The sequence below is a fragment of the Cetorhinus maximus genome, chromosome 14 (genome assembly GCF_964194155.1).
Source record: "Cetorhinus maximus chromosome 14, sCetMax3.hap1.1, whole genome shotgun sequence".
Lineage (NCBI taxonomy): Eukaryota > Metazoa > Chordata > Chondrichthyes > Lamniformes > Cetorhinidae > Cetorhinus > Cetorhinus maximus.
Window position 1 is genome coordinate 46,959,922 of NC_135892.1, and position 22,233 is coordinate 46,982,154.

The window sequence follows — 22,233 nt, forward strand, 5'->3', positions numbered from 1 at the left end:
GATCCAAACCCTTGCTTGCACCAGCTGCTCTTGGGCTAATGCTCATTGCTTGCACCCACTCCCTCAATGACATTCAAACCCCACCAATCCCATTGCAGCCTGCCAAAATCCCAGCAACTGGAGTCCTCCTGGCTTTTTATGGTTTGAATTTGATTGGGTGGCACTTTGCCAGATATGATGTCACTGCATGGCAATGCCTTATGATAGGAATTGTAGTTTCTTCTCCTCCTTGGTGGCTGCTACTGATGACTGGTTGGTCCAGCAGTGGCTTAGAAGTATGTGTGCGCATCTGTACCAATTTACATTTTATGTCATCACACTGCCAAGTATGTAATCAGATCACTGTTTTTCAATGAATGTTGAACTTCTGTACAAAGTATGTGCATTGTATTAAGTTATTTGCTTAAAATATATGTAAAATCTCCAAGATTGCCTTCAATAGCCACTGGGAGGTAGATGTCGATTCTGGTAGTCTCCCGGCCAACTGGAGGGGTTGGCAACCCTAAGGCTTACTGATTGCACTCTTGAAAGGCTTAGCTCTGATTTTGAGATTTTATCTCTTTGTTCTTGATTTCCCCACCAGAGGGAATAGTTTCTCTGTATCCACCCTATCAAATCCTTTTAACATTTTAAAAACCTTGATCAGATCACCATGCAATCTGCTATATATAAAGGAATACAAACCAAGTTTATGCAGCCTATCCTCATAATTTAACTCACTAGGCCCCAGTATAAACAATGACTGCACTTCAAAGATAACTTATTGGCTGTTAAACACTTTGGAACCTCCTGAGAACATGATAAAATGCCTCGAACAACCACAACCATCTTCCTTTGTGCTAGGTGTGACTTCAACCAGCGAAGAGTTTTCCCCCGATTCCCATTGATACCAGTTTTGCTAGGGTACCTGTATGCCACACTCAGTCAAATGCTGCCTTGATGTCAAGGGCAGTCACTCTTACCTCACCTCTGGAGTTCAACTCTTTTGCCCATGTTTAAACCAAGGCTGTAATGTGGTCAGGAGCTGAGTGGCCCTGGCAGAACCCAAACTGAGCAGCAGTGAACCTATTATTGATAAGCAAATGCCTCTTGAAAGCACTGTTCATGACCTCTTCCATCACTTTACTGTTGATGGAGAGTAGACTGATGGAGCGGTAATTAGCCGGGTTGGATTTGTCCTGCTTTTTGTGTACAGGACATACATGGTCAATTTTCCACATTGCTGGGTAGATGCAAGAGTTGTAGCTGTACTGGAACAGCTTAGCTAAGGGTGCAGCAAGTTCTGGAGCACAATTCTTCAGTACTATTGCCAGAATATTGTCCGGGCCCACTGCCTTTGCAGTGTCCACTGCCTTCTGCCATTTCTTGGTAACACATGGAGTGAATCGAATTTGCTGAGACTGGCGTCTGTGATGCTGGGGACCTCTGGAGGAAGCTGAGATAGATCATCCACTCAGCACCGTTGGCTGAAGATTGTTGTGAATGCTTCTGCCTTCTTATCCCTTAGAAATCTTTTAGTCTTTCAGGTGTAACCTAATAGGTGTTGGGATGCTGGTTGGAATTCTTCCATTATTGTTAGCCCCCTCACATTCTCAAAATTTTGTTCTAACTTCAGGGGTCAAAACCACCAGTCCCACAGTATTTCTTTTTCCCTAGAAAATTCTATAAATGTCTCATTCGGTCTTTTCCTTAAAGTCCGAAATGTCGATTGATATGCTTCAGGGACAAGTTTGTAAGTATTAAGTACTGCAGCTTTAACTATATCATAATCTGAAGATTGTTCTTCTGAAAGACTAGAATAGACATCCATAGCCTTCTGAACCAACACACTTTGCAAAATGAGAGTCCGTGTGTTCTTTGAACACTTTAGTTGGTTAGCTGCCTTGTCAAATTAGATAAAATATCTCTCAACCCCGTCTTCAGTGAATTTAGGCAATTGGCCAAGATTCTTTGTTATATCAAAGCTTGGAATGGGACTTGATTCTTCATCCAAACTACTAGACCCTCTTTCACTCTGTAACCTAAGCTTTTCTCTAGCCAGTTCATGCTGTCTGATTTCTTTCTCCCTTTGAAACTCGAGCTCAAGCTTTTGCATTTCCATTCTTTTTCCAGTTGCTTCATCTGCAACTGAATTCTAGCCAATTCAGCTGAATTGTTATCTGTATTCATTTTTGCTTCTTCCAATCCCTGATACTGTGCTATTACCTCAATTATTTATGCTTTCTTAGCCCTTGCTTTTAATTCTAACTCAACTTTTCTGTTAATGTGATTAACCTATCTTTGGTTAATTGTTACAAATCACTCAAGGATACATCCTCCCTCTCCAGAAAAGTTGCAGCAATTGACAAAGACATCATACTTTACAATCTGTATAGTAAAATTCACCTTGGAAATCTTATAAATCTTAATCTCAGCAAGTATCTGCAGATCTGAGATCCCTCAAGAGCCCCCAATTTATCTTGCGATCCATGGCCAGACTCCATGACATGGGGCTTTGGGGGGTGGGTGGGTGCTGGTGTCAGTGGGGGCAGGTTCCGGTCAGGGACCTGTAACGTTTTATTTAAAGTAGTTAAAGGTCGAGATTCAAGACATCTGCTTTTGGAGTAAAGCTACAAGATTCCATGGGTTTTGGACAAACAAAACAACATTTACTATATGAAAGTTCAGAAAGATAAAACAATTTACAATATGTATCTTATACTCTAACATTCAGGGTAAGTATGAGACACATGTGAATTAACAGACAAACTATGGTCGAACACACCACAGTACAGAGTAAATGACAGATGCAACAAGACAGAGTCCATAGATCACTCAAGAGATCACCCAGACATTAGTCCCACTGTGGGTCAACCAATCTCACTGAAACTTCGCCTTTCTCATGAGGGTTTCCAATCTCCCCCTTTGAAGACCCTGCCTTGGAATTCTCTCCAAACATCTCTCCCACTTGGACAGCTTTAACAACAGCCCACCTTGCAGGGTTTCAATCCGAGATTTCTTCTCTCAGGATTCCCAAATGACTCAACACTAGCTCACAGACACACTTTCAAACCTATGGCTGTGCCAAGCAGAACACCACTGATCCAAATGGGTAACTTTGCCTCACAGCCCACAGTATGAAGTCAGTCTGCTAATTGCAGCTTTTTCTTTAATTCAGAGCCTATTTCATTGCTCCCTTCTTTTAACTTAACAGGACTTAATCCTATCCCTGTGTCCGTGACACTTCTTGGCTACCAGACCACCTCAAACTGACTCTCTGACCAGCTCAAATTGGCTGACCCTTGAACTGCTCTTCACTGACCCTTGAATTGATCTGGGAGACCTATCAAAACATTCCCAGAGGGTCTCACCCTTGTTACTAGGCAGGAACCACTGTAACAGCATTGAACCATCCTGTACTTTAAACGTCACAATGTTCATAGACTGCAAATTTAACATAGTGCACACAGACATAAAGAATTGAATTCATAACAATTGTGAATCATGAGCTCCTGTTACACAAATAAAAATGTCAAAAAAGCAAACATGTGGGTGTCTTCATATTCATTACTGCTTAATTCGTCTCAGGAAGCATTACCATGAGAATAGACCTGCATTTAAAGATAATTCTATAACACTCATTTTCACCTCCCCCAATTACTACATCACCATTACCCTGCACATATATATTTTTATTTCTTTTGTAATAGGTCTGCCTATTCTCAGTCTTTTGATTTATTACTCTTTCAGTAATCTTCTATATGCACCCAGTTGCATCTTAATATGCCTATCAAACTGAGTCTGAGAGTGAGATCTCCTCAACAGCATTATTTAAAGCTAATTCTCATTGACAGTGTAAGACTGAAATCAGCAATCTCAACTGTCTCTGGAAATTGGCAGCATTCTGTGCAAAAAGTACAGTTCTGCCAACCTTTTGGAAGTTTGCCTGCTGCACCTTAATTGTTGGAGTTCATATCTCCAGTTATCAACCTAATACCACTACTATTATGGGACACAAGGGTCTGGATTTTACCATCAGTGACCAAACAATTGCACCTGCTACTGACCTCAAAGAAAGAGGCCCACAAAGAACTTGTGATCTCTCTGCTGGGGTTTTCTCCTTTCCCTGCGGCAGTTTAAACCTGGTGCTAAATCAAGGGGCAGGTGTCATAGCATGCAGCACCAATGATGTCAAAAAGCAGGCAAGCAACCAATCACATTGAAGTATTCGTAAACAGCAAACCAGGAAGTTAAAAGCACTTCATACCCTTCACTTTTCATTTAAATTTTCAGATAGTGAAATAAACAATTAGATTAAGATAGAAGACTTAGAACACATCCTGCATCTAAAGACACATGAGGCAGACAAATGCTTGTCTGTTTTCCATAGCTTGTTTTTCCTGGAACAGGGCATGAGCCTAAAGCCAAAGGCTGTAGTTTGAGGGCTGCAACTCTGCATCAAGCATGGCTGGCAAAGAGTCTCTCCCACCCTACCCCCTGCCATAGGTGTGTTGGAAGGATTTTCAGGTTGACAATCAACTTGTTTGGCCGCATTATGAACATCCCTTCTGTGGTCACCAAGTCCTGGAGTGAACCTGGAGATTCTGGCTCAGAGGGAGAGATGCTACCCACTGCTATAAGACTTCTGTCATTAAGGCCCAAGCTAAAATAAAAACAAATTTTAAAAACAAGACTTTTTTTTTAACAAAATTGTAGAATTCATCATTATGGAGGAATTTGACGTTCCGCAAAAATAAAATTAGTTTTTCTGACCAGTGAGAGAAATTAGCAATAATTGAGTTGTTTAAAAACCCAGTTACATCTGCCAAAGGTCCAACTTGTTCAACTTTGCCATGAGACTAACAGCATAATAGTGGAAGTTCTTGCGAATTCAATTGATTTCCATTGATTGCAATCTTCAGGGGAGGGATGATATCCTCAACAGCACACCCTCTGGAGAAGGTTACCTGCCAACAGCTTCAGGATTTCTGCAACATTCATATATATGCAGACATCATATTTTTATGTTGGATTTGCGAAATGTGAATTGGGCCTTTTCCCTAGTTTGGAAATGTGAGCCCATCGCCTCTGCACATAACTTCCACTTCTTCATCTCTTGGAGCCATGGACAGGTAGAGTTCAGGTTTTCTGAATCCTGAGGCAGTGTTAGAGGAATGCGGGTGCCAAGGCGGGCTAGTTAGAAAGTCCACCTCCATTTGCTGGGACATCAGCCCAGCTCTCCAACATAGTTCTTAAGCCCCCTAACCTTCATCCCTCACCCCCATGTCCCCTGCACAACCCCTTTTATCCCCATGCAACCCAGGCCATGTCCCTCATATTCTCCATGTCGCTATACCCCCATGCCCTCTTATGCTCCCATGCTACCCCATGCCCATTCATATGCCTCATACCCCTCCATGCCTCCCTACACTCCCCATGTCTCATCCATTCCCCCTTATACTCCCCATGACCCCTCCATGCCCCTCATATTCACTATGCCCCTCCATGCCCCTTCATATGTCCCTTTCCCCCTCGTATAGCTCATGCAACCGCATGATCCCTTATAACCCTTATGCCCCCTCCATGCACCACCCCATGTATCCACCATGGCCACTCACAAAGTATCCACTATGGGCAAACTTCAGGATGTCTTTGAAATGGACATTTAAAAAAAAATAACTTCTAATAATCTAACAGAGCTGTCATATTCAAAGGCATTTCATACTGGAAAGAACTCTTCCAAAAAAGCAGTTCAAAAAATGTAATTCCCCTCTAGTGGTCAATCTGTTGTAAAAGCAAACACTTATCTGCTCACTACATCAAAGATGGATAATCATTTAATAAGCTCTTAAAATTGTCATTGAAAATGTGAACTCAGCCCCTTGCTAAGATAAATGGTTCTAGAGATTTTGAAACTCAGCCAGACTGTTCATATTAGCCCCAGCTATCAAAATAAGCCCAGAAAAATGTAAACAATGGAGTCCATTGAAACTGAAAAGTAGCTGGCATTTTTTAAAGCTGCAGAATAGTATTTCATTTCCATTTCCAAGTAAGTTGCCTGTCCATCAATGGAGTGGAGCAGGTGCTTAGATTTTTTAATGTTCAACAGCAGAACTATTTGTTTCAAAGCTAAAGATCTCTGGACATTTAAATCTCATTCCAAAGCATGACAGCAGAGTTTCTCAGCAGATTTTTCTACAGTTTTGAGTGCATTATGGCACTTTCTCCATTGGGAAAAGTACTGTAATGCATGTTAACACGAGTAGTCAATGTAATGGTCAACTTACCTTTGCAGAACAGAGCGCTATGATCACTGCATTAAAAACACATTTGCATTGCAATATAACATTGAATAGTGCTTTTTAAAGGTGTCAAAACATTTAACACTTATCTGTCAGAATGTTCCAGACTCCTCAACAGGCTTTCCCCACTGGTCACAAACTCTCAAGCATGGCAGTTTTATTTTTAGGCTTTCAAAACCCACATGAAAATAGCATGGGGAAGGAAATTCACATCTCCTATGGTACTCACAATAATGATCCACCTCAGAAGAGGAGCATGCAAGATTCGTACTCAAGGCCTTCTTGACCAGTGAAAAAGCCACACAAAAATAGCATGGGCCAGGAAGACGCTGAAAATTAGAATTGGAAGCCAAAAAGCCTATTTTTGTTATTTTCCCAACCCCATCAGGAGATGAAAATCCCAACCCCCCCCCCCCCACCCCACCCCACCACAGAAGTTGGTGTCAGGTTCAGTGGAGTAGTAACAAGTGCAAACAATTTTGCCATCATTAACACCACAAAATCTGAGCCAAGGTGCCTTCCTATTTAGTGATACTTCTATAATTACAGCAGTAGTGACAACAGCAAATTGCCTTTTCAAATGTCTTTAACTAAAAAGTACCTAAAGCTGCTTCGCGAAATGGAAATAAACGAGGAAGATGATACAACACCATGAAAAGAGCAATTAGAAGTAGTAAGGAAAATAACAAAGAGAAGGTATTCCTTCCCTGCACTTTAATGTCATTTGGGATGCAAGAGGGTCAGAATTTAGGAAGTGAACGCTTCACTGAGAAATGGACTATTCTGCAGGTCTGTTATTCTGCTTGTCTAGTTCCAATAAGGTGATAAAGTGCCCTGCTGCTGACCCTACTGACTGAGGGATCAGTGCTAGGTAGTTCCTTGTTTGGTGTGACTCTGGTGGGTGTGACTGGTGTGACCATGTCATTCAGGGTTACAGTCCTTTTAACTCTCAGTCTTCCAGTTCATCATTTGACTTTTGTAGGATGTAAACACTGATTTATTTTGCCAGTTTGGGCTCTTTTGGATTGAAGATCACCTATTCTTGGCTCTGCCAAAGAATAAGTTAATGAATCTTAAAGAATTAAGAGTTTGAATAAAATAACTTCAGGTATGATTTAAAGAAAATTATCTGATCTGAGCTAGTTATTTAAAGTGGTCCCATGACTTAATGATCATGCCAGTGCTAAGTAAAATCCCCAGTAACAGGTAATGTCCTTGTTAGTGTAGTTATGTGTATTCCTTTTGTCAGGTGGGAGATAAAGGTTTAATTCCCCAATAGCAGTGTGATGTTTTTTCACAGAGCTGCTTTCAATTAGAGCTTTTTTTTTGTACAGTGAAGTTTTCTGGCAACAATTTCGCTAGGAGAGACAACTGAATGAGTTTGTGGCCATAAATCCCTGGGCCAGAATCTTCGGGTCAGCGTGCGGAGGTGGGCCCCGCTCACCAACATGTAAAATGATGCGCGGTGACGTCAGGTGTGTGTCTTGACGTCACCACGCATCATTCCAATCTTCAGTTTGGCGGGTGCGCACTGGAGTTGGCTGCATGCCCGCCAAACTGCCAAAGGCCATTTATAAACTAATTAAAAGGGTTAACAAGACTGCCTGTCCAACCTTAAGATTGGTGGACAGGCGAAAAGCTGAGGCGGCCTTCACATTTATGATGAAACCTCAGGTTGATTTATGATGAAACCTCAGGTTGAGGTTTCATGAAGGATTTACAAAGCAAATAAATTTTTTCATTAAATTTTTTCATTGAAACACTCACATAAGGGGACATACCTGAAATTTTTTTTTTCTTTATTTAAATTTTTAATGATGAAATTAACTCCCTGAGGCAGCTCTGTGCCTCAGGAAGATTTCTCAGGGAGGCCCCGACTCAGCCTCCTCCCCCTAACCGCACAGGGAGCGCTTAGCGCTTCCAGGTGTGCGTCACACTGGGCGGGTCATAATTGGCCTGCCCACGTAAAATAGCAGCGTGCAGCTGATCGCAGGCGACGATCGGCTGCGTGCCTGCCCGCGCCCAGCCTGGCCCCGGTCAGCAAAGAATGACTCAAGGATAAATAAGAAGAGAAAAATTATAGTACAAGAGATAGCTAGCTAGAAATATAAAGACAGTAAGGGTTTCTATGGATATTTAACAAACAAAAGAGGTAACAAAGTGAGAATTGGTCCTATAGAAAGTGAGTCTGTGGAATTAATAATGGAAAATAAGGAGATGATAGATGAATTGAATAGGTATTTTGCATCATTCTTCATTATAGAGGATACAAGTAAAATCCCAGAAAAAGCTATAAATCAGGAATTGGAACGGAGAGAGGAACTCAAGATAATTACAATCACCAGTGATTACCAGCTGAGTAAATTGTTGGAACTGCGGGTTGACAAGTCCCTGGATCCTGATAGATTTAATTCCTAGAAATGGCTAGTGAGATAGTTGATGCATTGGTTTTGATTTTCCAAAATTCCCTAGATTCGGGGAATGTTCCATTAGATTGGAAAGTAGCAATATAACTCCTTCATTCAAAAAGGAAGGGAGACAGAAAGCAGGAAACTATAGGCCAATTAGCTTAACATCTTAGGGAAAATGTTAAAGCTATTATTAAAGACTTTATAACAGGGCACTTAGATAATTTCAATGTAATCAGGTAGAGTCAACATGGTTTTGTGAAAGGGAAATCATGTTTAACCAATTTATTGGAGTAACGGGTGCTGTGGATAAAGGGGAACTGGTGGATGTGCTGTATTATATTCTCAGAAGGCATTTGGTAAGGTGCCTTATCAAAGATTGTTGTGGAAAATAAGAGCTCATGGTGTAGGGGGTAACATATTAGCATGGATAGAAAATTGGCTAGCTAACAGGAAGCAGAGCCTTGGCATGAATGAGTGATTTTCTGGTTGGCAGGATGTGATGAGTCATGTGCTACAGGGATAAGTTCTGCAGCCTCAACTCTTTACAATTTATATAAATGATTTGGATGAAGGGACCGATGGTGTGGTTGCTAAATTTGCTGGTGACACAAAGATGGGCAGGAAAATACATTGTGAAGAGTACATAAGGAGGCTACAAAAGGATATAACTAGGTGAGGTGAGTGGGTAAAGATCTGGCAAATGGAGTATAATGTAGGAAAATGTGAGGTTGTCCATTTTGACAGGACGAATAAAGATGAAGCATATTATCTAAATGGTGAGAGATTGCAGAGGTCTGGGATGCAGAGGGACCTGGGTGTCCTAGTGCATGAATTACAAAAGGTTTTGATGCAAGTGCAGCAAGTAATTAGCAAAGCTAACAGAATGTTATCATTTATTGCAGTGGGAATAGAATACAAGAGTAGGGAGATTATGCTTCAGTTATACAGGGCATTGGTGAGGCCACATCTGGAGTGTTGTGTACAATATTAGTCTCCTTATTTAAGGAAAGACGTAAATGCGTCAGAAGCAGTTCAGAGAAGGTTTACTAGATTAATACCTGGAACGGGCGGGTTGTCTTATGAGGAAAGGTTGGACAGGCTAGGCTTGTATCTGCTGGAGTTTAGAAGAATAAGAGGTGACTTGATTGAAACATATAAGATCCTGAAGGGACTTGACAGGGTGAACGTGGAAAGGATGTTTCCTCTTGTGGGAGAATTTAGAACTCGGGGTCACTGTTTCAAAATAAGGGGTCGCCCATTTAGGACAGAGATGAGGAATAATTTTTCTCTCAGTGGTGTGAGACTTTGGAATTCTCTTCCTCAAAAGGTGGTTGAGGCAGAGTCCTTGAATATTTTTTAGGCAGAAGCAGATAGATTCTTGATAGGCAAGGAGGTGAAAGGTTATCAGGGGTAGGCAGGAATTTGAGGTTAAGATCAGATCAGCCATGATCTTATTGAAGGCAGGAGCAGGCTCGAGGGGCCAAGTGGCCTACTCCTGCTCCTAATTCATATGTACGCATGTAAATTATTAAAAAGGTTAATGTCATGTTGAATTTAATTTAAAAAGGGTTGGAATACAAAGAGGAGAAAACTATGCTACAATTGCATAGAACCTTTTTCAGATCCAATCTGAGGTAGTGCATTCAGTTTTGGGTATTGTACCTCAAGAAGGATATATTAACGTTGGAGGCATTGTACAGATTCACCAGAATTACACCAGGGTAAAGGGTTATATTAAAATTTGTCTTGTATTCTGCTGAGTTTAGAAGGCTGAGGAGTGATCTAATCAAGGGCTGCTAAATAATAGATGGATTTAATAGGATAAATACAGTGAAGCTATTTGCTCTAGTGAAGGAATCCGGATCAAGGAGCACAATCTTAAAATTAGATTTAGAGCATTAAGGAGTGAAATCAAGGGGTGGAATCTTCCAGTCCCGCTAGCAGTGGGAGGCTTGGCAGGCGAGGGAACTTAATTTGGCAGGAGGCTAAAAATCAGTTTCCTAATGGGAGGATGAGCTTTAGCAATTGAGTCCTAGGAACTTTAAATGTGGGCTGAGCTTCCCGACGAACAATGTCGGGAAGCCCTTTTGCATGCATTAGCATGTCATACACGCACATTAAAAGGCCACCTCACCGGAATTAAGTTCCCTCTTCAAATTAAGTTCCCCACCAGCGAAAATGTAGAATGTTCACATTCACGACTACTCATAAGTGGTATGCACCTGGTGAGGTAGACTTCTTCCATGATTAACGGTGAGTTGATGCTGCATTGTCCTCTTTGGCAAGCACCTGTAAATGCCAGCCTATGCTTGAGACCAGGTGGTGGCAGTGCAAGTTGCGTGGAAGGTGACCAAGGAAGGGAGGAAGGGTTAGCGGGGAAGGGTGGAGCAGTGGACAGGCAAAGGTGGAAACGACAGTGCAAGTTTTCCGGGTGCCCTTTAAATACAGCGCCTGGACCATGGACCCCTTGAGGTAATGGCAGGGATGGCAGCTTCCTGCCTGCCCCTGCCACGAGATTCAGCAAGCACCTTGCCGATGCATATGTAATGAGCTGATCAGTGCAAGATTGCATGTGGTCAGCCTTCCCATGCCCCCTCGCCCCCAATGGACATCACTACCACTGCCTTGCCAGCTACCGAACTCGGACTCCAGAACAGAAGATTCCAGCTGGGATGGAGTTTTTCACACAAAGCACGGTTGAATCTGGAGTTTGCTCCTCGAAGGTCTATGAATGCCTGGTCTGTGGGACTATTATTAAATTCGATTCATAATTCTAACCTTCATCAGACACAAAACCACGTGAGCTGGTACCAAGATTAGAAGGCACTTTATTCAATTCCTGAAGAATAGTTTTATGTAATACTGCTTGTGGAATACAGTTCAGAACATGGATTGACCAAATCGTTAATTTTGGGTGGGCCAGGAGTGCCCATTGAAATGATTCTACCTTGTCTTCATTTTGTTACCATTTCTGATGATTGCACAGATAGTTTTCCATTTTAAACAATTCTGAGGTTTAGGGCCAGATTTTCACTACTGAGGCAGGCAGCTCAGGTGAGGACATTTTCCAACTCACTGGAAGTGCCTTGGTAAAAGTGCCTCGATACGTACAACTTTCACTCCAGTGCTGTGGGGGGGAGCGGGGCGTGGGTGTTTAGGGCAGGACAGATTCGGACCCACCGACCCCGGAAACAGTGCGGAAGCCACGGGGTCAAGTGAGTACCACGGTGGGCTGGTTAGAAGCCCCAGCTCAGTTCTCACATCTCCTCAACCTCCACCCACACTCCATGCCAACTCATGCCACTCACCCACCCTACATGCCCTTTCATAACCTCCATGCAACCTCCATAGCCACTCAACCAGTATCCACCAAGGGCAAAACTACACACTTGATAGTGAAAAATACTCCCATTCATGAATTCCATCCAAAGATTTAAATCTCAAGTGGTTAATCTCTTATAAAAACAAACTTCTATTCAGACCCCCTTTAAACTGTCAAATTGTGAACTAAGAACCCCCTGCTGAGATAATTCTAGATTTTGAAATTCAGCCAGGCATTCATAGTGGCATAATAATGGCCCTGGGAAAATTTCAATACAGAGCTCTATTGAAACTACATGAACAGATGTTAATAATTTTTTTCTGACTTACAGCTTGTCAATCAAAGCAGTCCAGCAGTGTTTTACTTTAACTCATGACAATTTAAACCTGTTTTTCTAATGTTTGAAGAACAGGCTATTTAAAAATCTTTGGATAATGACACTCAGATTTTATCTGACCTTCAAGTGCATATATGCTTACTGCATCAATTTGTGATTCCCACACTACCATGCACTGCCCTGCCTCTGCTGACAAAAAATGGATCTTTCAGAAATGAGGTGGGACTTCCACATCTGGGTCCCATCCACCACTTTTAAAGGTCCAAGACTGCACGAAAACCTGGCCCTTAGTCTTATGTCACCTGACTACCATAAAAGGGGACTTTTCGGTCATTTGTTGCAGTATCTAAAGTCATGACCTTTTTGATGCTCTATGCTTGTTTCCTGGTATTTTTCTTAGACATAAATCTGTGGTTATGGTTAATGACAAACATCTGTTGAATAACTTACAGACTGGGTCCTTTTCGTTAGCCACAGACTCAAAAGTTAAATTGAACACAAAACAATCCTCATCTTTACAGGCCAATTGAAATGATCAAGACTGAGGTCCATAGATTTTTGTTAGGCATGGAGAAATATAGAGTAAAGACAGGAAAATGGAATTGAGATACTGTTCAGCCATGATCTAACTGAATGGAAGGACAAGCATGAGGGCATAAATGATATACTGTTTTTCCTTGTAAGTGGAAAAGATTGATTTGTGTGAGGCATTTCACACATAAGGATTAATCTTTCACTATTCACTCCATGAAAGAATCTTCAATGATGTGTTATTCTATCTTCTTCATCTAAGGTATTTCTTGTTAAGAAAATAAAAGGCTCTGATGCTGGGCAGCTCTATGCTATGAAGGTACTAAAGAAGGCCACACTGAAAGGTGAGTGCTGTAGGAGTAAGACACTGTTTCATGTTGTGGTATTATGTAAGCAAGACACATACATATTGCATAGAGGTCCATATCATTGCTGTAGGGGGGAGATGCTCTTTTGTTATGCTTACACTTGTATTGAGCTTAACTCTTATTTTGCTAAACAAAGAATTTGCTGCTTAATCCTTATACCTCCAGTTTTCTTCAAGTAACACACACACACACACACACATATATATATATATATATATATATGTTTAGCAACAAATGTAAATACAAAAAGAAAGACTGTAAAATACAGAGTAAAAGGGGGCCAACTTACTCCTTCTAACAGCAATTTGCGCTGTCATGGACTCTACCCAATGCATCTAATCCCCCAATGAGGGTGAGCAATCTTAGTTAAAGCTTCTTTAAAGATAGAAAATCTACAAGTTACCCCCAAATCTCTTCCTCATCACGTTAATCGAGAAAAAGTACAAATGATGTTCAATGCTTCCAGCAGCACAAGAATAATTATGTTTTATATTAATCACTGGGCTCTGTAGAGTTTTAACATCTTTGTGCACTTCCACTGTAGCCTTCAATTTTGTTCTAACAACAATTCACATTTACATAGTGCCTTTAACATAGTAAAAATGATCCATGGCATTTCACAGAAGCATTATCAGACAAAATTTGATGCCAGTCATGCAAAGAGATATTAGAAAAGGTGGTCAAAGTTTGATTTGAAGGAGCAGCTTAAAGAAGGAATGTGAGATAGCGAGCCCTCAGGGTCCAGATACCTGAAGGTATGGCCACCAATGTGTGGCGAAGGAAGTCAGGAATGCGCAAGAGGCCAGAATTGGAGGAACATCAAGATACCAGAAAATTGTAGGATTGGAGGAGGTTACAGAGGTGGGAGCAGTGAACTCATGGATGGATTTCAACACACGGATGAACATTTTAAAATTGAGGTGTTGACTGCCCAGGAACCAATGTAGATCAACAATCAGAGGGGTGAGGGGCGAACAGGACTTGGCGCGAGTTAGTACTGGCAACAGAGTTTTCGATGAGCTCAAGTTTATGAAAGGTTGAAAAACTGAGGTCAACCAGAAGAGCATTGGAACAATCAAGTCTAGATTTAACAAAGGCGCAGAGGAGGGTTTCAACAGCAGATGAGCTGAGGCATGGGTGGAGATGGGATATTATGGAGGCGGAAATAGGCAGCTGTAATGATGGAAGGGATAAAGTGTCAGATGCTCAGTTCAGACTCAAATAAGATGTTTGAGGTTCTGAATAGTCTGGTTCACCCTCAGACTGTGACCAAGAATGGGGATGAAGTCAATGGCTAAGGAATGGAGTTTGTGGTAGATACCAAAGATAATCGCTTTAGTCTTTCCAATATTTAATTGGTGGAAATTTCTCCTTATTCAATACCATGTGGACGAGGAGTCTGATAAATCAGAGGCAGCAGAGGGATTGAGAAAGTTGGTGTTGAGGTAGAACAAAACCAAGTATTTCACAGATTTTTGTACAGCTTTGATAACAGTTATGTAATATATTAAAAGTCTTGAATGCAGATTTCTTTTCCAGTGAATGCATGAAGGAATGCAGTTCCCTATTGTTCAAATACTCCAACCAGTCTTCCATTGGATTTAGATTGTTTCAGTCACTTGCCCCATGATGCACCCAGATTGATTGATTGATTCAATAAGGCCTGACATGACTAGTACACTTGTTACTGATTGAACAGGCAGGGCTGACAGGAGTTCTTCTTTCAATGGAGTTCTGCTAGAACACTGCTTGGCTTAGGAAACAAGTCAAAAACTATGATGCATGCATGAAAATTGGATAGCATGTCTAGTAAACAGGTTGAACAGCTAGAAAATTGGTGACAGCTGTCTGAGACAATTTTGTTTCCCCATGGCCAGTTCAAGAGCACTTGACATGTCGCTCGCCAAGATGAGCCACCTCAGTACAGATTGGGAATTGAACTGTGGACCTTCCTGGGCTGATTTTTCCAAGAGCTCCTCTCACTCAGTCACTGTAGCTTTGGCAAAAGTGCAACAGGAATCCCATTTATGCTTGTTTTTCACTGTTAGGCTGCCCAAGTTACACTGGCGGAGTGATGAATAAAAAGACTTGCATTTATATAAGGTCATCCATGACCTCTGAATGTCCTAAAGTGCTTTACCTTTAGGTACCTTTGAGATATTGTAACCTAAGACATGCGGCAGCCAATAGGCACACAGCAAAGTAACATGAATAGCAAAGTCAGAATGACTAGATATTCTGTTTTTAGTGATGTTGATTGGGGGATAAATATTGTCCATGACACCAGGAAGACCTCCCCGCTCTTCTTTGAAATAATAGCATGGGAATCATTTTTATCCACCTGAGAGGGTAGGTTTAATATCTGATTGAAAAAGGGGGATCTCTGATGCGCAACGCTCCCTCAGAGTGAAAGAAAGAACTTTTGTAATCAGCAGACATTGCAACTGATAGTGCCTGGATCAGTGGTGGCATTTGAAGGCATGCCTTTAGAAATAGTCATTTTGAACTGAATTAGTATAAAGATACTGATGGTAGGATTCCGTCAGAAGAACCAATATATGACTGCGCTAGTAATGAGCATAAAATTGCTTCTTTACCAAACTCATTTCAAAGGATTAACTTTTTATTTATTTGTCCTCCATGAGCTGTCACCAACTAGTACCCCATTGCTCATTCTAAATCAATATTAAAGCTTTTGATGATTGCTCAAGATTACAACTCCTGATTTTTTGCAGCCCAGTGTCATGATTTCTTTATTGCCATTTTTTATTTCTGAGCCCTAGCCTTTGACATTAACATGTAACATACTCTCTGAGCCAATATGAATTAACTGTGGCACAGTTTGACTGGACTTAGCTTGCTTTAGTTGCACAGCGGACCTGGAGCTTGAATTAAGAAATCAGTCTGCACTGCTCTCTTCTGAACATGGTTATATTTGCATCTATTGGTGCAGAAGAAATAGGGAATAATAGATATATGTATATAAATATAATTGCAATTATCTGCACATATTTCCCAGTGTAGCACATCTTCACAGGTCACAGGCACACAAATTCTAATAATGTTTAGCAGATTAGAGGGTAAATAATACTAAAATCAGAAATGATGAAATGGAATAACAACATATACAGTGTTATAGTCAGTGAGGGAGAGGGATCTGTAACATAGACACTTCCATGAATGTTGAGACTTTTACCTTATTTGCTCTCCATAAGGCTTGTCAGTTACACTGAAGAAGAGTTACCTTAATGGATGGTATAACGAGATGTCCTTTCGCAACTAACTTAAAACCAGGCAAACGCGAGTCTAATTGAAATTCAGATTTTGGGGTCTTATGATGTCACTCAGACCCTAACGCCATTTTAACACATTTTCTGTGCCAAACTTAATTATAGAGAATATAAGCAACATCCCAGAAATAGCTGTACATCAGGAATTGGAAAGGAGGGAGGAACTCAGGAAAATTACAAGCACCAGGGAAGTGGTACTTAGCAACTTGTTGGAGCTGCAGGCTAACAAATTCCCAGGTCCCGATGGACTTCATCCTAGGTCTTAAAAGAAGTGGCTAGTGAAATAGCTGATGCATTGGTTTTAATTTTACAAAATTCTCTGGATTCAGGCAAGGTGCCATTAGTTTGGAAAGTAGCAAATGTAACTCCTTCATTCATAAAGGGGGAGAGACAGAAAGCAGGAACCTACAGACCAGTTAGCTTAACATCTGTCATAAGGAAAATATTAGAAGCTGTTTGTAGTAATCTGGCATGTAATATACCTTTAAGGCAAGCATTGTAATGTAAGGTCACATTATCTTAATATCCAATAGCAGAGTAGCGCGTGCTATCTCTATGTGCAGAGTCTTGAGTTAGTCACTGATGAGTGAAAACAGAGTTTTATGTTGTGAGCACACAAGTATAGTTGTAGGGCTTAGTTTATAAATAAACAGCATGTGTTTATTCTAATAATGATCTCCAGATGTTCTCTGTCTCTGTACCAAATCGGTCACCCCGAAACAAGCGTGCAACCCGAATCCTTTAGCCCTAATAAACCAAGGGCACTGGATCCAACAAACTGTTGACGAGAGCAAAAGCAAAAAAAATCATGGAAAGAACAAGGTAAAAAGCATGGAAAAAAGGAAGGAATCCAGAAGAACCGAAATCGGCTGTACCTCGCACAGCAGCCGGAAGTAAAAGAAAATTTCCTTCTGAGCGTCGAAGTGATTTCCTCAGAGCTTGCCGCAATTTGGAAGAGTGGAGTGTTTCGATCCAGCCTCAGACAACTGCTTTCACTGTGTTGAATGCCTCGCGTTCTTCTTCCAGGCGCACGACATTGCGAGGGAGGAAAAGAGGCGTGCAACCTTTCTGTCCACGTGTGGGAGTAAGACATACGGATTAATTTGGAATCTGTTGGCGCCCAGTGCCCCAGACTCAAAGTTTTGATGACTGAGTGAACCTTGTAAAGAATCATTACCAGCCCAAGTTGTCGGTGACGATGCAACGGTTTAAATTTAACTCAAGAAGTAGAGCTGAGGGGGAGACAGTCGCTTGTTATGTGGCAAGTCTGAAGCAATTAACTGAATATTGCGAGTTTGGTACTTCTATTAATGATATGCCTAGAGACCGTTTGGTGTGTGGTATAAACGAAAACGCGATTCAGAAGAGATTGTTGGCTGAATCAAATCTAGATTTTCAGAAGGCATTGGAAATCGCTCTTGCAATGGAAAGTGCAGTGCGAGACTCAGAGGCCATTCGAGGAGCACAAAATCCTCCATGTTGGGCGGGGAGCCTCAACCAAAAAGAACGTGAAAGTGCAGAGCTTTGTTCTGATGCGGGAAGCAGCCACCACTCATGGGCAAATTAAAAAGAAAAACTTTGCAGCAAAAACATGGCATAATAGTGACAGAGGTGGAGGCAGACAGCCCTGTAATGAAAAACAGTTTAAAAAGATTGAATGTTTCTTCTGTCATCGTAATGGACACCTCATGAGACACTGTAAAGATAGAATCAGGCAGACTTTTAGACAAAAGCCAAAAAACAATAAGATAAACAGTGTTGAAAAGCCTGAAGTAATAGATGCTGATATCTATTCGCTGTATAATCTAAAGGTGGGAAGAACAGAGCCTATCTATGTTGTTATGACCGATGCAGTTGGTAAAGCGGAGCTATTAAAAAAATCCCAGGGGGAAACTTTAAACAACTGTCATAACCAATAATTTTAAGTGTTATGTTTGAGATGTGACTCTAAACTCAGGGCAGAATTTTTCTGCCATCATGCGGGGGGGGCGGGACCTGCACGCCGATGCGTAATGTGACGCGTGGTGACTTCGGGCACGCATCCTGATGTCACCACGCGCCATCGCAATATTTCAGTGGGTGGGCGCGTGATGATGTCCATTGCGCAACCGCCACTAATTAATGAGCCACTTAAGGCCCTTGAGGCTCCAATTGACCTGGATTTTAAGGGCACCCGTGCGATCTTCGGCTCGTATCACGGGCGCAACGAGCAAGCGGGTATTAGAAATTTGCATGAAGCTCATCCACGGGTGGGAGGAGAGGGCTCAGTGGGTTCGCGAATCCAGACATTTAAGAGCTACTGCTCAGAAGTTAGTGAAACTTGCCTGTGTGAGGTGGAAAAGTTGCAAACGCAGAGCAGCTGCTTGGAGTGGACTCATAATCTTCAAGTCAGCACTTTTCAGTGAAGATTTGTTTTGGGGCCTGTAGGTTTCAGCAAGCCTCCCTGAGCCTGGGAATGGGAGATGATCTCTCCACTGGAGACAACTCATCTGAGGAGGAAGGGAGGGCTAGAAGGGGTGGAGGCCAGGAGTGCACATATAGCCTGCAAGGGAGCCACCTTTGGGAGGAGAGGCGCAGCCACAAGGGGTGCAGGGCCAAGAGGTAGTCCAAGGCGCAGAAGATGGCACTATCCTGCTGCCAGGGTTTACAGGCGACGAAGCAGCTACCTCAATATGTCTGAGGTGCAGTGCCGAAGGAGGCTCCATCTCTCAACGGAGACAGTCAACTATATCTGTCAGATGATTGGGCCTGAGATCTCAGCTAACTGTGTGGGTGGACACCCCATGCCAGTGGCTCTAAAGGTCACAGCTGCCCTCAACTTCTATGCCTCTGGCTCTTTCCAGGGCTCGGTGGGTGATCTTTGCGGTGTCTCCCAATCAGCTGTCCACACTTGTGTCCAGCAGGTTACAGACGCTCTGTTCAGGCATGCATTGACCATCATCCGCTACCGCTGGGACGAAGCCAGCCAGACACAGTGAGCCAGTGGCTTCACGGCCATTGCTGGCTTCCCCCGTGTCCAGGGTGCAATAGACTGTACACATGTGGTCATCAAGGCGCCAACAGGTGAACCCAGCTGGTGTCTTTGTCAACAGGAAGGGCTTTCACTCCATGAACGTACAGATAGTGTGTGATCACAGAATGCCGATTCTACAAGTCTGTGCAAGGGACCCAGGCAGCTCCCATGACGCCTACATCCGCAGACACTCCCAGGTGCCGGGGCTCTTCAGTGCTCCAGCCCGGCTGGATGGATGGCTGCTGGGTGACAAGGGCTATCCCCTCAGAAGGTGGCTCATGACGCCTCTCCGCCAACCAAGAACGGAAGCTGAGCAGCGGTACAATGGGAGCCACACCTCCACAAGGGCTGTGGTGGAGAAAGCCATCAATCTTCTCAAAATGCGCTTCTGATGTCTGGACCGCCCAGGGGGCGCACTCCAGTACCCCCCAGATCGATTGTCGCAGATAGTGGTTGCATGCTGCACTCTCCACAATCTTGCGCTGCAAAGGGGGGAACGCTGTGGACGAAGAAGATGTCGATGGAGTGGCTGCGGCTGCACACGATGAGTCCAGCAGTGAGTCCGAGGATGAGAACGCACAGGGAAATGCTGAGGGGGTAGACGCTGACCCGGGCATACTCCAGGGAGGCAGAGACACCTGGGAGGCTTTAATCCAAGGAACCTTTAGCTAGCACGGCACATATGGATCTCCAACACAAGCCTGGCCTGATGCCTCCATCCTGGAGACCTTAGTGCAAAATCTGTCTGGATAGGAGCATTGACAATGGGCCCAGTCAATAAATGTAAATTACGCACAAATCACTCATCAAATCTCAGGAATCCATGCACCTGCCCAAGAAAAGAGGCATCCCCAGCCATCCTAGACGACATAAATTTAATGCTGTAACAAAAGTCTCTTGACATAACAGAAATAAAATGGTGTTGCACTTCACACACAATCAGAAGGAACTCATAGGGGGGCCAACAAAAAATCACCAGTGATGAACCCGGGGTGTGCCTAAGGTGCCTCCATTTTACATTTACGTGTGCTACGTCTTTGTGGTGCCCCGTCGCTGGCAGTGGCATCTGAGACAGCCTGCTCTCTCTGATGTCCTGTTGGCCTCGATGACCTTGGCGGATGTCCTCTGGCCCGTCGAGCCTGTGCTGGCCCCACCTAGGAGGGAGCTGCCAGCTTCACAGCTGGCATCTCCCCAGTCGGCGCAGCCTCATTGGGTGCTGTGGTCACTGGCAGAGGGGCAGAGGAGCTGCCACCCTCATCCGGAGCGACCTGAGAGGCACCAGCAGAGACGACAGGCAGCTGCTCCGCCGACGTGAGGTCCATTTGGCCCTCCCTGCTCACTGTAGATGGATGGGCACCGAGGTGGGATACCTGGGGATGAGATCAATGCCCCTCTGAGGGCGCGTAGGCCCGAGCACAACCCCAGGAACCCCTGATCCAATCCCTGGAGCTGCCTCTCCATGAGAGTCGCCACTCTCTCCATGGAGGAAGCTTGGCACTCAGCCATGATGCTCAATGCATCGGCCATGATCCACGTAAACTCCTCCACTACTGACACCAAGCCAAGCAGAGCCTCATGTATCTCTACCAGATGGTCCCGCACACCCAGCAGCATCTCATCAGTTGGCTGCATCACAGACGACTCGAGAGGCTCATCATCAGCATCAGACTGAGCATGTGCTTAGGCCACTTCAGTCCTCCGACTGCGGGCGCCATGGGCACTCTCTGTCTCTGCCAGCTGCTCCAGCGACTGTGAAGTGCCCTCACTGCTGTGACCCGGAACACTAGCCAAAGATATGATGCCCACGAGGTGCCAGTATCTGCGCTGGTGCCTGCCTGGCAGAGATGGTGTGATGCTTCTGATGGTGAAACTTCATGGCCCTCAGATGTCAGAGGGGGCCCCTGCTGCTCCTGCTCCCGGCCATGCGTTGATGATGCTGAAAGGAAGAGTAAGGACATTGGATCAGTTAGCCTGCGGGCAATGTCAATGTACATGCCTGTCCCCCGGCTCATCAAACACTCATCATTCCACACGCACTGGGCAAACCTTGTTGGTAACGACACTTACTGAACAATCAGCAATGGCATGGATGTTGGAAGACTACTGGTGATGTGCGTGCTGGCCATACATACCTGCCCATGGAACCCCAGCCTCTCCGGCTCCAGTGGACCTGGGCGCATGCCGCCTCTCCAGGCTGGGGGCTTCCTGCTCAAAATGGCTAAGCAGCAAAATCAGGCCTGGCCCACCGTCAGTCCTCAGCTGCTTGGCGCTGTTATCAGAATTCTTCTCATGGAAATGAAAAAATAGCATTGATAAGTGATACTTGTACCGTCAATCTCCTGGCGACCGGCCCACCCCAAGCTTAGTTGCCCATTGCAGGGGTTATAGAGTTATAGAGTTATAGAGGTTTACAGCACAGAAAAAGGCCCTTCGGCCCATCGGGTCTGCACTGGTCAAACAAGTACCTAACTATTCTAATCCCATTTTCCAGCACTAGGCCCATAGCCTTGTATGCCATGGCATCGCAAATGCACATCCAAATACTTCTTAAATGTTATGAGGTTTCTGCCTCTACCACCCTTTCGGGCAGTGAGTTCCAGATTCCCACCATCCTCTGGGTGAAAAAATTCTTCCTCACGTCCCCTTTAAACCTCCTGCCCCTTACCTTAAACCTATGCCC

At 43.6% G+C, this 22,233-nt stretch overlaps 1 protein-coding gene across 1 annotated transcript in view; it reads left to right on the top strand.

The window, feature by feature from the left end:
• Nucleotides 1-22,233, top strand: part of LOC144690122 (ribosomal protein S6 kinase alpha-2) — a 435,548-nt gene that overhangs the window by 196,397 nt on the left and 216,918 nt on the right. The window contains exon 3 of the mRNA XM_078557599.1: nucleotides 13,145-13,226. Coding sequence (XP_078413725.1) covers nucleotides 13,145-13,226 — 82 coding nt within the window. The remainder of the gene's footprint in view (nucleotides 1-13,144; nucleotides 13,227-22,233) is intronic.